At 41.3% G+C, this 14,814-nt stretch overlaps 1 protein-coding gene across 2 annotated transcripts in view; it reads right to left on the reverse strand.

Moving 5' to 3' along the window:
- The window catches only part of adamts14 (ADAM metallopeptidase with thrombospondin type 1 motif, 14), a 95,027-nt gene that overhangs the window by 39,828 nt on the left and 40,385 nt on the right, over positions 1 to 14,814 (reverse strand). The window contains exons 5-7 of one of the 2 annotated variants that reach the window (XM_033611365.2): positions 11,803 to 11,886; positions 5,145 to 5,292; positions 1,511 to 1,616 (exon numbers count right to left, since the gene is read on the reverse strand). In XM_033611365.2, coding sequence (XP_033467256.1) covers positions 1,511 to 1,616; positions 5,145 to 5,292; positions 11,803 to 11,886 — 338 coding nt within the window. Of the gene's footprint in view, positions 1 to 1,510; positions 1,617 to 5,135; positions 5,293 to 11,802; positions 11,887 to 14,814 lie in introns of both variants that reach the window. The other variant, XM_033611364.2, reaches the window with a different exon arrangement.

The raw sequence follows: 14,814 nt of genomic DNA on the forward strand, positions 1-14,814 counted from the left end.
TCCTCAATGCCTATGTGCAGTTTCACATAGATTGACCACGTCAGTGAGTAGAAAAACGTGGGTCAGACAGAATGACTGACTGACAGAATGACACACTGACAGTTTCTGTGATTATGTACAGCACACCATACCATGACTTATTCATACCAAAAATTAGAAAAAAAAACAACAACATTGGGCCACAGGGGGAGCCACAGCGATTGGTCGCATTTTAACCATTTTTAAGCATTTTTCTGTGGTTATAGCGCCACCCAGTTGCCAATTAGAGTAAAATTTCTCCAGTCACCTTGAGGCGTCCTGTTCTACAAAGTTGCGTGGTGATTGGTGAAACCCTTGAGATGTTATACACCTTTATGTGATGAGCCACGCCCTCCCAATATTCATTGCCTTATAGAAGCTCAGTTTTAGTAAGTTTTCCAACTTTTGACAAGAGGGAACTTTAGATATTGGTCCCTAGATTATGTTCACCGAGTTTCATCCAGTTCGGTCAAACTTCCTAGGAAGAGACCAATTTTAAGTGTTTTTCAAAAAATTCAAAATGGCGGAAAATCTATATAACCGGAAGTTATGGGTTCTTGAGGCAAATGTGTTCCTCATGAGGAGAGGCATCTCTGTGCAAAGTTTCATGTCTCTACGACATACGGGGCATGAGATATGCCCATTCAAAGTTTGCAATTACAATCGGTTGCTATAGCGCCCCCCTTTGGCCAATTGATGTAATATTGCTTCATTCACATCCTCCCATGACCCTCTACCACTGTGCCAAATTTCACATGGATTGAAGTCCGTGAGGAGAAAAACATGGAACAGACACACACAGACAGAGTTTTCGTCATTATAGAGTAAGATGCACCTGTAGCCAGTATCTCACTATCACTATCCTCATTCATATTTTAAGAAGCTACAAATTATATTCAGCCACAAAGTAAGCCTGAAAAGCTGGAAATTAAAACAGAAGTACAGAGTTGTTGCAACTAGATGACACTCCGTCTCATCTAGTTGCATTGGTGTGAACCGGCAGGTTTTTAGAACATTGCAGGATGGCGTGTTGCAAGAAGTTGGGTGTTTGACTCATCTCGTCGGAAACCTTTGGTCTGAACTGGGCTATAGAATATTAGAAACACCACTCAATATAACGCAGAGCAGAACAACACCACCTTAAAGTACCGCCTCAACATACAGCTGAATATCTATGACATAATAGGCATCATAAAAATAGGCTTTGTGGTTGAGCAGGTGTGTTGATGTACCTAATAAAGTGTAGAGTACACACGACATGTGGTTAATGTACATACTTATGTATACACGCTCACATGTGATGCATCTATTTACTCAGTTGTTTTTCTACCAGCAGAGCTTAATAAGCTCATCTTGCCATGCTAAGTGCTGCACGCACATGCTGAGGCAAACAGATGGTTTGTGTTGTTAAGACAACAAAGACTCATTACCTACCTTTGATTATAGACTACAGTTACCATACAAAACTATCGGCTTAATTGCCATTACTCACACATGGCCGGTTTCATGAGCAACCACAAAGGCCGAGGAGAAGCCGTCCTCATGGTTCAGAGTGCAGCTCCTCAGTGGGTGGCACATCCCTGTAACTGGAGCGTAACCTGGGAAACAGACAAGACCACACAACCCTAATAATCAAGTACCAGGATGAAGGTCATGACATTCTCATGATGATCAAGGTAGAAAATCTGAGCTAAGGGTATGTAAGATGTGACTGACATCACTGTCATGGTCTGATTGACTCCTGAGCTAAGATTAGCACATGTTCAACAGCAAGCTATGGCGACTGCTTTGAAAGTCTCTTTCTATGATGAACCAACATGTCTGTATGAATGTACTGCTTTTGATCTGATGCAGTGGGTTGCGTTTAGGCAGCAACACTCTCAAAATAGAAAAAACAAAGCCACTTGTATTTCATACTTGTGGAAAAAAATGTTTATCTTGCCCAGCTGCGGTGAACAAAGAATCCAAAAATGGAGAAGAAGTCTTAGTGAATTGAAGTCACAACAGCAAAACTATATCAAAACATCTTTTTATAAACTCCCACACAACTCGTGAAGTATAACCCAAGTCTTGTTTAGCCAGTCGTATACCCAGGACTTCTCAAACACACAGCCCTTTCCAACAGGGAACTGAACTGGAAGTGAAACTTATCTATGCTCTCTTCAAAGCCAGACTCCATTGACAAAACAGTCATTTTATCTCACTGAACACTGGAGCTGCTGGTCAACCAGTTAGTTAGTTTGTGTTATTGTGCGACTTTGGTGAATCCAAACTCACCCTTTAAAATACAGAAGTCACACAATAACACGAAAAAAACTTACTGGCTGAGGCAGCGGTAGACCAGCAGCTCCAGTGTTCAGTGAGTTAAAATGACTGTTTTTGTCAATGGAGTCTGGCTTTGAAGAGAGCATAGAAAAAGTTCACTCTCAGCCCAGTTTTAAATGTTGAGGTTTTAGCTTTAATGCATGTGTTTCAGTAGTATTGAGCATATGACTGGATAAATTAGACTTCAGCGGGAGTTATACCTGTGCACCAGCTGTATGCAGAGCCTATGCATGTGATCTATGCTGTTGTGAGCATTTATACTTATGCAGTGGTGTCTGTGTCAAAACACTCGTCAGCGGTGGGGTTTTTGTGAGGACAAAGCACTTGTCTTTATCTGGACACATTTTCCCCACAAATATAACATGCTAATGTTTTTAGCACAAGCTATGGCATTATACATTGTATAAATTAGCCTAGCAGCTAGCTGACTTTTCCTCTTCTCATATAAAACCAGGGACAACAGCAACATTTCACAAAGGTAATGTTACAAAATTTAGCTCCATTACAACCTTAAAAGGTTCACTGACAAAACAACCGTTTTTATACTAAACACGTTTTCCAAACAAATACAACATGCTAACCTTATTAGCACAAGCCTATGGCATTTTACACTGTATAAATTAGCCTAGCAACGAGCAGAGATTACCTTTGCTCATATGAAGCCACTTAAAATGCTGTTTTGGTGGAGGCTTTATTGTCTTCACAATTTATTGTTTCTTAATAAAAGCGTTTCTACTGAGGGAAATGGTTTGGGTCTGTGTCGCCGCGATGTGTACTTACATTTCAGGAGAGGCACACGTCAAGCTACGGCGTAGGGTACGACATCGATTCAACACAGAAGTGAATCCTACCTTAGATAATAGTGCGTGAGTAGTGTGAGAGTCAACAGATGTTTTGATACAGCTTTACTGTTGTTAAACACAACCCCCCTTTACTCCAATTCATCAGCCGTTTTCTCTGTTTTCGGGTTCTTCTGTCACAGCAGGCATCTGAGAAAAATGTGTTCTTAATGAATTCAACATAACATGGGGTGAGCTACTGATACACAAATGTTCATTTGGGGGATGTATTATCCCTTTAAAACAATCTAGCTGGTAGAAGATACAACAGACAGTTTCAGCAAGTTGGGTGGATCGAAGAAGCCTGAGGCTCCTGCGTGTCAGTGATATCGACCATCTCCTCACTTTCTGTACAGAAAGTCCCAAAGTAAACAGCAAGCTCGGAAGCCCAGCAGACATCCGCCCCGGGCATTACAACATTTCACACAGTTCACCAAACTTTTAAGCAAAGCACAAACATTAAACATAACTCGATCAAGAAGGTGTGCAGCGATTCAGCTTAGCGCGTTTTGGTTTGGTTCAGAAGCACACTCCTCCCGGCCTCCTTTTGGCGGCTTTCAGATAAATTTTCATGCTTTCTGACCATCAGAAGACTTTTTGGCATGCAGGTAAAAAGCAGAAAATGCAGCAGATAGACAGCCGGTGATGAAGTTATGTTGGTGGTGTTGAAAAAGAGCAAGTCAGTCATAGCTTTAGTCTTTTTTTTTTTTTTTTTTGCTACAGTGTGATGTTTATCGACGCCAGCTTTTCATCCAGGTGGTTGATGGTTCTTTTCATGAATGACAACAAAATGGACACGTTTAGTGCTGCGAGTGAAGTAGCAAAACATGAAAGCAGCAGTTGTGGAGCGTGACCCTTTATCTGAAAGGCAGATAAGAGGGATTCAGGAGAATGCAGTTCACATTCCCATGAAGGGAGGCTTTGCACATTGAAGCAAAAGGTGCAGCAGCAGCAGCTAGGGGTTTAAAATAATGGTGGTGGAGTCTGTTGTCAGGTTGATGACCTCACACACTGAACACAATGCATGGGAAATAAGTTCGTGGCAAGGACAGCAGATGATAAACACTTGAAATCATTCACAGTGCATTTTCAAACATTCATTCAGTGCATCTGCTTTGCAGATAAACTGAACAGATTTCCTTCTACACATCCCAAAGCCACAGTATCTGTGTTTGTATATAGGATCTACCATCTCACAGCTAAGCTTTGACAGGAGAGTGTGATGTCTGCTCGTGACCCCGACACACAGCGTTGGTTCCAGCTCAATACAGTGCAAGGCGCCATAGAAACTGGGCTTGTTTTGAACACAACACAGCGGCAGCTATGGCAACATCCGGAGGTGCGACAGGCAAACCAGGTAGCCTCGGGTTGTCCTCTAAACATGACACGTGTGCTTTAAAAGTTAAAAATATACACAGGTCAATGCATGATATTGAACTTGAGCACAGAGGATGTTTGTTCATTCTGGACCAAGTTTCTCTGGCGGTTAGGCTGCTCGCTTCAAAATTTTGTTTTGAAGGGCTGAAAAGAAGAAATACACAATGAGACAAATACTGAACATGTATGGTATAAACTCCTCTACATGACTGCATACATGTGTTATTAGGGTTGAGTGGAGAAAAGCTCATACTGAACTCTACACAACAGAAACACAACAGTTAGTTTACTAAATGACTAACACACAAACACTTCTGTTCTTTCTCTACATGCCAAAAAACTTCTTCAACAATCTGAATTTTTCAGGGTGGCATCAAGTCAGCAAGGTGTTGGAAAGCTACTCAGTGATATTTCCCTGTGAGGTTGCAGCGGGCAGAATTGGATGTGCGACCTCAGCCGCAGCGGCCACTTTTCCATCGACCTTACCTGGGCAAGACTTGAAGCCAACCCCTTTGTGAATGGAAGCAGATATCAGCACTCAGTCTGCACAGTCCTCGATCGAGAAAAATACAGTACCTTGCATACCTGCGGGACCAAAATCTTGCCTTGTGAGGAAGATGGCGTGGTCGTGGTACTCGGCGTGGTCGGGGTCGCGCCGCTGCTGCGTGTTGGCCCATCGACACACCTGCTCCAGGCTGCGGGATGGGTTGCCACGCTCGATCAGGCTTATAGACTGCAAGGGAGAGGAAGAGGGTTTTACCATTCCAACCGTGAGCAGAAACAGTAAACAGTGATTGCACACTTTAGCGATTCCTTCTAAAGGACACCGCCCCTGCTGAGGTGAAAGGAAAATAATCTTCACTGTTACAATTTCAGTTTAGGTGTGCATTTAGTTTCACTTTGAAATTCACCCTCAGCACTGCTCCTGCTCAGGTACTCATAACTGTTACAAAACATCAGACTGGGAGGAAAGCTGGGGCAATAGTCCACAAACAGCGGCTGGTTCATTGTTATTAAAAACTCACTGTAGGTTTTACTGAAAGCTTACAAATTGAGTTAGTAAGGATGCAATGACTGTGAAATTCTTGGCTGTTTAAAAATAACAATAGCATTTTTTTGTTATTTGTTCCTCCTTTTGTGCCAGGGAAACAAAGAAATCTTACATACAAAAAAATGAATAAATAACTGAACTGTTTCAAAGTCATTCAGCTCTTCATTACACCACCTTTGAATGAGCACAAAGTCAGCCACACACATTCATAAAACAACCCTTTTTTACAAGAAAAATGTGTTTTAATTGTTTAAATTGTGTTAATTGCGTTAAATAAAATGATGACAAAAATGTATCGTCAGCGACTTTTTTCCATGACAAAAATGAGACAATGACATGTTTAAAATAGATCTTGACCATAAAAACTAGGGCAAAATCTGTTTCATTTTCATCGACGAGATGTGACTAAAATAATCGTGGTGGACTATCGAATACTGAAAGCTGAGACGGCTTTGCTTGTAATTATCCTCAAATGCCACCTGAGTGACAGGCTGGTAAACTCCAGTAAAGTCTGCACCAGGATGTTTCGCTAGCCAGCAAAAACCCTCACACCGGAGCAGGAAGTAAACAGTCTGAACTAAGCTGAGTTTTCTCTGACAGAGATAAAAGTTTAAATCACCAACTCAGTGAGAGGACACAAGTTTGAACCTCCAGACTGGCATGTTGCAGATTAAGAAAGAATTCAGGCTTTAATCAAGTTATTCCTCTGCCTCTTAACAGTGAGATCAATAAGTCAGAGTCTACAGCGAACCCGGGGACAAACCCTAGTTGTCTCATATTAGTTATTTGTGGTGTCAAAGTTTTTGAGACCATGAATAGAGATGTTGAGCTTTTCAAATGATGATCAGCAAGTGTGAGCTCATAAATCAAAAACTGCTGGAGAAATGACAGTTTGTAAGTGTGAAGAAATTATTTGCAGTTGTAGAAAAAAAATTTTATACAAACTGTCACCTTGATTCTAATTTCTGATACATGAATTAGCCTCACTGGATTTGTTTAAAGATAAAAATACATATAGGAAACATAATGACTCAAAGCGGGCTGAAAGGTTAGGAATTTTCATCGACTAAAACTATTTGACAAGTTTACATATAAATAGATCATGATAACATTATAATTTGCCAAATAATCGTTTTTACTGAACAGAGCTTGAACACATCATAATCTAACTCAGGGGTTTCAGCTTTTTGATGAAGGTAACACGGACTATTGTGGCTAAAAGAGCATATCAACAGAACAAATATCATATCATGTTTTACCACTAGGTGGCTACTCTGCACTGGGCTACTTATAATCATTTGTTAAGAGTTTGCAGCGAAAACAAATGAATCTGTTTACACAGTATTAAATGCTCTATTTTCCTGGGAGACTTTTACTTTTTTGGATTTGGAATCCATAGCTAGCCGAGCTGTGGAAACTCGAGACTAGCCAACACTTTTACAGTTCAGCAGACTTTAGAGAAAAGGCACCAAGTCGTAGATGTAGCTGAAGAAATATAAAAAAAATTTTTGTTGTTGTTGGTGTCTAGGCTACAAATTTTTACAATTGGAGGATGTATTTCTTTAAGCCTACAACAATGATGAGAATCATCAAGAAATGAGAAATGTAAAATGCAAAAACCCCTGATCTAACTGAACATAGCCTCTGTCAGCTGTTTCTTCCAGCCTCCGGCTAGCTAATAGCTAATGGCTAACGCTAACTAGCTCTCCTCCTGTCGATGTCAGCACAAACATGTTGTTACCATCGTAGCATTATTAGCCAAACAACAGGGTGCGTCCCGTGACTCAACAATAGTGAGTTTGCTTCCTTTTGTCCTGAAGGCATCCCAATGGAAAGATCTCTGTTCGTTTCTACTGTCCCTCCGGACGACGGGATGACGGGACGCCGTTTGTCTTGAGCCCTGCTTTTTAGCCTGTGCAAACTAAGGTGACACGACATTGGCCACTGCCATCAGTGAATGTCATCTTAATTGAGATAGACCGATGACAGTCAACAAGGCGAATATCGGCCGATACCGATGTTCAGCCGATAAATCAGTGCACCCCTATTAGTTGGTATATATGCCATCTATAATGTAGACAAAGCTTTTATCTGTTTTGAACAAACCTCCTGAGCCTTTCTAAGTTTTCTGTATGGTAATATAGTACAGGCCTGTGTAAATGATATGTAAATGTATGTTAATTCAATTAAATCTTATGATTACTGATTAAAAATCATCAGTAATTAGAGGTCATTGTTGTGTTTGATGAGTCAGCATCACATCCAGTTTTTCACATGGATATCACTCGAGTGTTTCCACTCATTACAGAATAATCAATGGTTTGCAAATCAAAGGGCTCTTCAGTTCATGTTGCTTAACTGAAATATGCTTATGTAAATTACATTCCTAACTAACATCTTGTTTCCCCGCTGCTCAGCGTGTCCTTAGCAGGAGCCAGATTTGCATTGTGAACATAAAAACTAAGCGTATGTGTGTGTGTGTGTTTCTTTTTCCTCAAACTGGCTTTGAATTACATGTGCAGACGGACGACTTCCAAGTGGAAACTGTTGCTGGAAACCGAGAAAGCACAACAAAGTGGAAATGGAAAAACTTATTCTGTTTTGTCTCCCGTTTATGAAGATCCAGCCAATTCAAAAACAAAATCTCAGTGGAGGATGAAATAGTGTGTCGACTGGCAACAACACAGCTCATACAGTTTGTGAGGTAAGGATAAAAGGGACTGGTGAAAACATCTGCCTTTCTTCTTCTCTTTCTGCTCCCAGTCCGTGCCGGTGAAATATTCGACACATTTGAGCTCATCTAATGGGCTCTGTGACAACAGCATCTCTCAGCTTTGGCAACCACACAGCAGAGCCAAAATGCAAAATGCCCAGTCTCCAGGCAGCATCAGTGAGTTATGTAGATTAGAAGGCCCTCAGAGATAATAAATCACTGGTGTCTGTCACCATGCATACTTTATCTGCACCTCTTCACTGCTTAATTTGCAGCCTGATAACAACCAAAGACATAAAGGTGACATAAAGTAGCAACAGGTGAATAGAAAAACAGACTCTAGGGCTGCCCGGGATCAAACGTTAGTCGACCAGAGAGGTTGTTAGTCGGCAAGATTTCATATTAACTAGGACCATGTGGGAATTTAATTTGAAAGGACAGACACAGGAAGTGGCCACGCTCAGCAGTCAGACAGGAGTCAGGTTAATTTCCAGGGCTGGTACCTGCGGTTATTCCACAGACTAGTTAATAACATGTCGGGTAGGAAATCCAAAGTGTGGGATCATTTTGAGAAGGTGAAGGACGAACCCAAGGTGATATGTAAACTCATCTTCATTGGTCGACTACAAACATGACGTATCATCTGAAACATGGAAGTAGCTACATGCCCATTAGCCCACAGTGTCATTAACAGGCGGCTCGCTCAGTGTGTGACGTGCACTTGTAGATAAAATATAGGCCTATATTAATGAAGGTTCATTAGTACGGTTTTGTGTTTCTCTGTAATGTAGCACAGTGTTAACAATGTTACTGATACTGTTCTTTCTCACACCTTCAACTCAAACCATTGTGTTTCCCCGCCCAAAATAAATCATTTAATAATCTAATTAATATCATAAACATGTGGGCGACTCATCAACTAATGGCTCTAAATGACGACTATTGGTCGACTAGGAAAATTCGTAGTCTAGGGCAGCCCTAACAGATTCATCCATGCCTTTATGGAAGCATAATGTTTTTGAGTTATTCGTCCATCTGTACGTCCCATTCTTGTGAAAGCGGTATCTCAGGAAGGGAATTTCTTCACATTTGGCACAAACGTCCACATCATAAACTGTGAGAACAGAAATTATTGTCGGCTTTTCACATTCCCAGCGGTCCTTGAACATATCATGTGCAAGAAATGCTTGCCATCTTCTTTACCTCGCCCCTGCCAAACCACCACACCCCCAACCCCGTCACCCTTACCCTGACCTCACTTGCCTACCCAGGGAGTCCGGAATGGAACAGGAGACATGAAAAATAGCGGTGGGAAAGGGAGATTAAAAGAAAGGGGTAGCGGGGAAAAAAGAAAAGAAAAAAGGACCTTTTGATTTCATGAAAGCATACACACACCTCCAACCTCACAAACAGACCCCCTCCCTTTGGGTCTGGGGGTTGTTTTATACAGGTAAAGGAGCAGCAGGTGGTGGCCTCCATCAGTCAGCCCCCTCCCCAGAGTCTGGGGGTGACTGAAGAAAAGGAAGCTGTAATTTCATTGAATTTTTAATGTGCTGAATTGAATTTGCAGAGGAAGACAGAGGGGGGTAGATGACCCTTCACCTCTAGCCTGTTCTAACTCATTCCCCCTTTTTACTACCTCACACACACACACACACACACCAACAAACACTCAAAATGCCACTCAGCACCGTCAACATACATTACACCAATATGGCTGTTTGTCTTTTGTGTTATTTGTGATATACACCTTCCTCTCTACATGCACCTGCACAGCGATGGAAGAATGTCTCTCCATAGTTCTTACATAATACAGGTTATTGAAGCAAGCAGCATGTACTGAATGTTAAATGACAGTAATAAAAGCAAGATGGGACTGTGTCAGCGTGTATGTACTCTGCATTGTAAACATATGATCTGTCTGTTATCAGTCCCCGACATGGCTGAGCTAATAGTCTGTAGTGTATGTAACAGCATGCAGCGCTGGGTGGTGTTATCATTATGTATTATGCATTCTCAAATCACATTTTTTGCAATGAGGTTAAATGTGGTGAGATTTTCAATGCAGTTTTTCCAAGTCGCACTTTTAATTAAACAACGACCCAAAGCATAAACACATCGCACACTGCTTGGGGCCTCTAACCAGCTGCGGGGCCGACCCAAAATACAATGAAAATGTGATCTTTCCCTTTTTTATTTTGGGGATTCCTTGGCTACTGTTATAAATCCAGTCAGTGTTTTGACATGCACCCAACAAACCAGGCTCCTCAGAGAAACCAGTGCAGTGCCTGCAGTAACCTGATACTATAAACCCACACTTCCACTCAGCAGCACACGCACATCCACAAACTTAATTTGCATGCACTTATTTTAACTGTACTGTTGTTAGACGATACAGCTCTACAGTGACAGAAACATGTCTCAATCTTACAAATACTTTAATGTTCAGCAGTAGAAACTGATTCATTTTGACTTTGTTCATCACATACTTTTCTTTGTCATACACATGCTTGCATGTAAAAAGCTGATTAGAAACCCAATTGAGGTAAGGGATCAGAGAGACCTCAGTCCAACTGAGAGAAAGATGATTTCTTGGCCGTGTGAGAAATCACTCGGGTCTCTCTAATCCCCTGCCACAATTACAGAAGCCAGGTTTCTAATATACATGCATGACAGCAGGAAATCACATTACTGCAGAAAGGTGACTGCTAAGTTACTATGATGCATGGACATGCACTGATTGAGTCAGTCTTGGAGGAATAGTTCAACATTTTGGTCAAGAAACATTTTCACTTTCCTGCTGCAGATGAGAATATTGACACCTCTCTCCTGTCTGTGTGGTAGGTTAGCTTTGCTTCCCATAAACACTGGAAACAGGAGGAATCACCTCACGTGGCTGGATATAACGCTAACAAAATCTTATAACCAACAACACTGAAGCTCACTAAATAATTGTTTAAAAGTTGGGTCCTTTATTTATTCATTTGAACATTTTTATATCATTCTGTAGCTTCCCAGAAGTATTCCGTATGTATTACGTATTCAAATTCAAACATTCAAATTTTGGTCGAATGCTACTTTCCCACGCCCTTAAACAATAATAATTTTCTCCATGATGACACCGCCAGATAAAAACTCTTTTTTAGCCCGCTGAGCCAAACTCACTGTCTCATAGAGAACAGACACAGTGTGCACATATTGCACATAGGGATCTTTTATACATATACATGGACAGGTCACCAGACTATCACAGGGCTGACACATAGAGACAGACAACCATTCACACTCACAATCACACCTACGGAAGAGTTAGAGTCACCAATTAACCTGCATGTCTTTAGACTGTGGGAGGAAGTCGGAGTACCTGGAGAAAACCCACGCTGACACAGGGTTTAAACCAGGAATTCTCTTGCTGCTGCCCCAGATGTCTTAAACATTTGCACAGATAGACAATAACACCAACATGTGACATAGCTTACCTGTCGGTACCCGACCATTATCATGCGGACAAGGACAACGTTGATGTTGGTCCCCAAAGATTCGTCGTGGTAGATCTCATCAACCTGAAAGGAAATGAAAATTATCTGTCACTGATCCGAGGGATGAAAGAAACACAATGATCCCTGAGCTTGCAGAGCATGTACTGTACATATCAGTTCATGTCTGGTTTCTGGAGTTACCAAGGGAAACGGTTTATTAGTCCATATGTGCTGAAAGGGCCGAAGAAGATAACTACGGCTGCTTCAAATATGTAAATCAAAGTCCTCAGGTGGCATCAAATGGTTTGAGAAGAAAAAAAAAAACAGTGACGCTTGATTGTCAAGTGACATTATCAAGCTGCACACAGTGAGGTCATGTTTACCAAGCCGGCTGTGTGTGATGTTTTATACCCAGGGTATTAAAAGGCACAGGGAAGAAGATGTAACGCTGTCTGTAGTCGTTTGTGCTGTTGGGAGGTATAAAGTCTTCACTGACCTCTCTCTAGGAGTCAGTATGCCTTATTAAAAATCTGCTCAAAAAGAAACCAACATTTCTTCTAAACTCCCCAGAGCAGTACAAACACACCTGATCATGCTGGCTGCTTCCACGGATTTAATTTCTTGGATACACAACCTCCCAGCAGCAGGTTGTCAAACCATTGGGGAGGGTTTTTTTTTCATCTCTTACAACAAGCTTGGAATCATGATGAAACATGTGGAGACATCTGGCAACCTCCCAATAAAACCAGTGTTGTTATGCAATGGCAAAGAAGCCTGACCCAGAAATGTGTCGACTGCTGTTTGGCTTTATAATATTAATAATGCTTTGGTATGTGGATGCTTAACTCAGGGGCCAAGTCAGGATCCCATTCAAATCCCAATTCCAATTTCCACTTGAGTGTGTTTTATTTTCAAATGGTCTCTACATGTCGGCACTCCTCCGGGGCCCCGTAAAGTCAATCAACTGCTTCACTTTGCGGTTGATAAATAAAGTTCAGAGGAAAATAAGGGATGAATATTTCTTTTTTTCCATAAATCAGTAAGTCATTTAGTCAGGACATGTTGGTAATGGATGGTAATTAACAGACCGGGAGACTCTCGATTGGTAAACATGGAGATATTTAGTTTCACAAAGCACCCTCACATTCCACCAGTGGAGCTGTTACTGAGAGGAAACATATGTTTACAACTGGTATTTTAAAGCACATGGGTCGACGCTGCGTGTGACTGACTCGCAAATTTAACATTCATCATGTTGAAAGCTTAGAAATAAAATTGTGCAACATCTGTGCATGATTTATCGTAATATCCTAATTTGATTTCCTTCACACTCATCTCAATTATTCCTGCAACTTCCAACACAATTAATATGACTACACAAGAATCCATATATTTTCTCACTTAAAGGGATAGTTCAGATTTTTTGAAGTGGGGTTGTATGACATACTTATTCAAAGTTAGTGCATTACCTTAAGTAGAGAGCGGCCAGCATGCCCCCAGTTTGGAGAAGCAGACAGAAGCACTGCCATGGAAGCTAAGCTATGTACCGCTGTGGACAGGGGCAGCAGCAAAGTATATTTTCGCAACCTAAAAAATTTATATTATTTTAAGTGTACGGTATATTTGCAATATTTTCACCACTTTAACCTCTCTAACTCCACCAGGACGCCGACGTCCTCGCTCCCCTCCTCCTCTGTTAAATGGTATCTCCCAGGTACACTACGTCATCAAACCATGTGATGTTTGGTATTGCTGGATTCAGGAAGCTCTCGACTTTTCAAAAATAACATCGTTTTTCCCTTATTTATTATGTATTTCGCACCAGAGCAGCCTAAATACACAAAGTCCAAAATCACGATGAGTGGTGACAAGTCATGTCATGCCGTTTTTCAACGGGAAAAGATAAACTAATAACTTAGCTGTTTTATAAAAGGTAAGAGTCTCACTCCTACCACTATTTTTGGCTGAGATATACCGCCTGGAAAGTGGGATCATAACTTTCACATTTCATATGGCTTTATTTGGTGATTTTTTATGGTGTTTCTGTGTCATAAACAACATCAGCTATCATAATCACACCTGATTTAGATAAGGTACAATGTTTGAAGCTGGCTGAGTGTTGTTTGATCACTGATAGTACTGTTTTGAAGCGGAGTGAGCGCTCTTGTCATTTGGAGCTTCGCCTGGATCTTTTCATAGAAAAAACACCGTAGAGTGGTCATACTTTGAGCAATCTTCTTCAAATTTGAAACAAATGTTCATTGATAGGGTGCCTACAGCGCCATAGTGTCATTTACCTGCTCAGATGAAGCCACAGACAGTTATTCATCCTGAAACACATTTTTTATTTTATTTTTGGCAAAATCTTCAATTTTTTACTGATTTCAGAGGCCTATTACTCTGTCTCTGTATCACCTACAGTGTTTCTGACACTTTCACAAGCAACTTCAGGGAGTTTTCTTTCTGGTAAGACCTCATGCATGCGTGTAGTCAGAGCGGTTCAGAAGCTACAGTCATTTTAATTTGGGTATGTCATTTTAGGTGTTTTCCCTACAAAATGGGGGTCAAGTACAACGCTTTAACCTTGACGCAGACAGCCCTCTTTGGTGGGAAACTGAAGCCACTATAGCCCCGTTTCTACTGAGCAGCACAGTACGGTTCAGTTAGGTGCGCTTTTTTTCCCACTGTGTAAAGTTGTGGATGGTACCAATGGAACCGTTCTGTACCGTCACCATTTTTGGTCCCCCCTCTGTTGGGGTACCTAGCACACAGATCTGGTACTAAAAGGTGGAGCTGTGAACACTGCAGTCTGTTGATTGATCAATAGAGGACGGTCACTGTAACTATAAATTAAAGGACATTTTGCTGCCTCTTGCAGCAGCTGGAGTCTGAGAAAAAAATACCTGCACTGTGCCGACTGTCGGCGACTTTTAAGGTGGAACGTTTACTTGTAATGTTACTCAATGAGTGAGTTGATGACGTGAATCCATCAGCACACCTTAAATTTCACTG

The sequence above is a fragment of the Epinephelus lanceolatus genome, chromosome 21 (genome assembly GCF_041903045.1).
Source record: "Epinephelus lanceolatus isolate andai-2023 chromosome 21, ASM4190304v1, whole genome shotgun sequence".
Taxonomy (NCBI): domain Eukaryota; kingdom Metazoa; phylum Chordata; class Actinopteri; order Perciformes; family Serranidae; genus Epinephelus; species Epinephelus lanceolatus.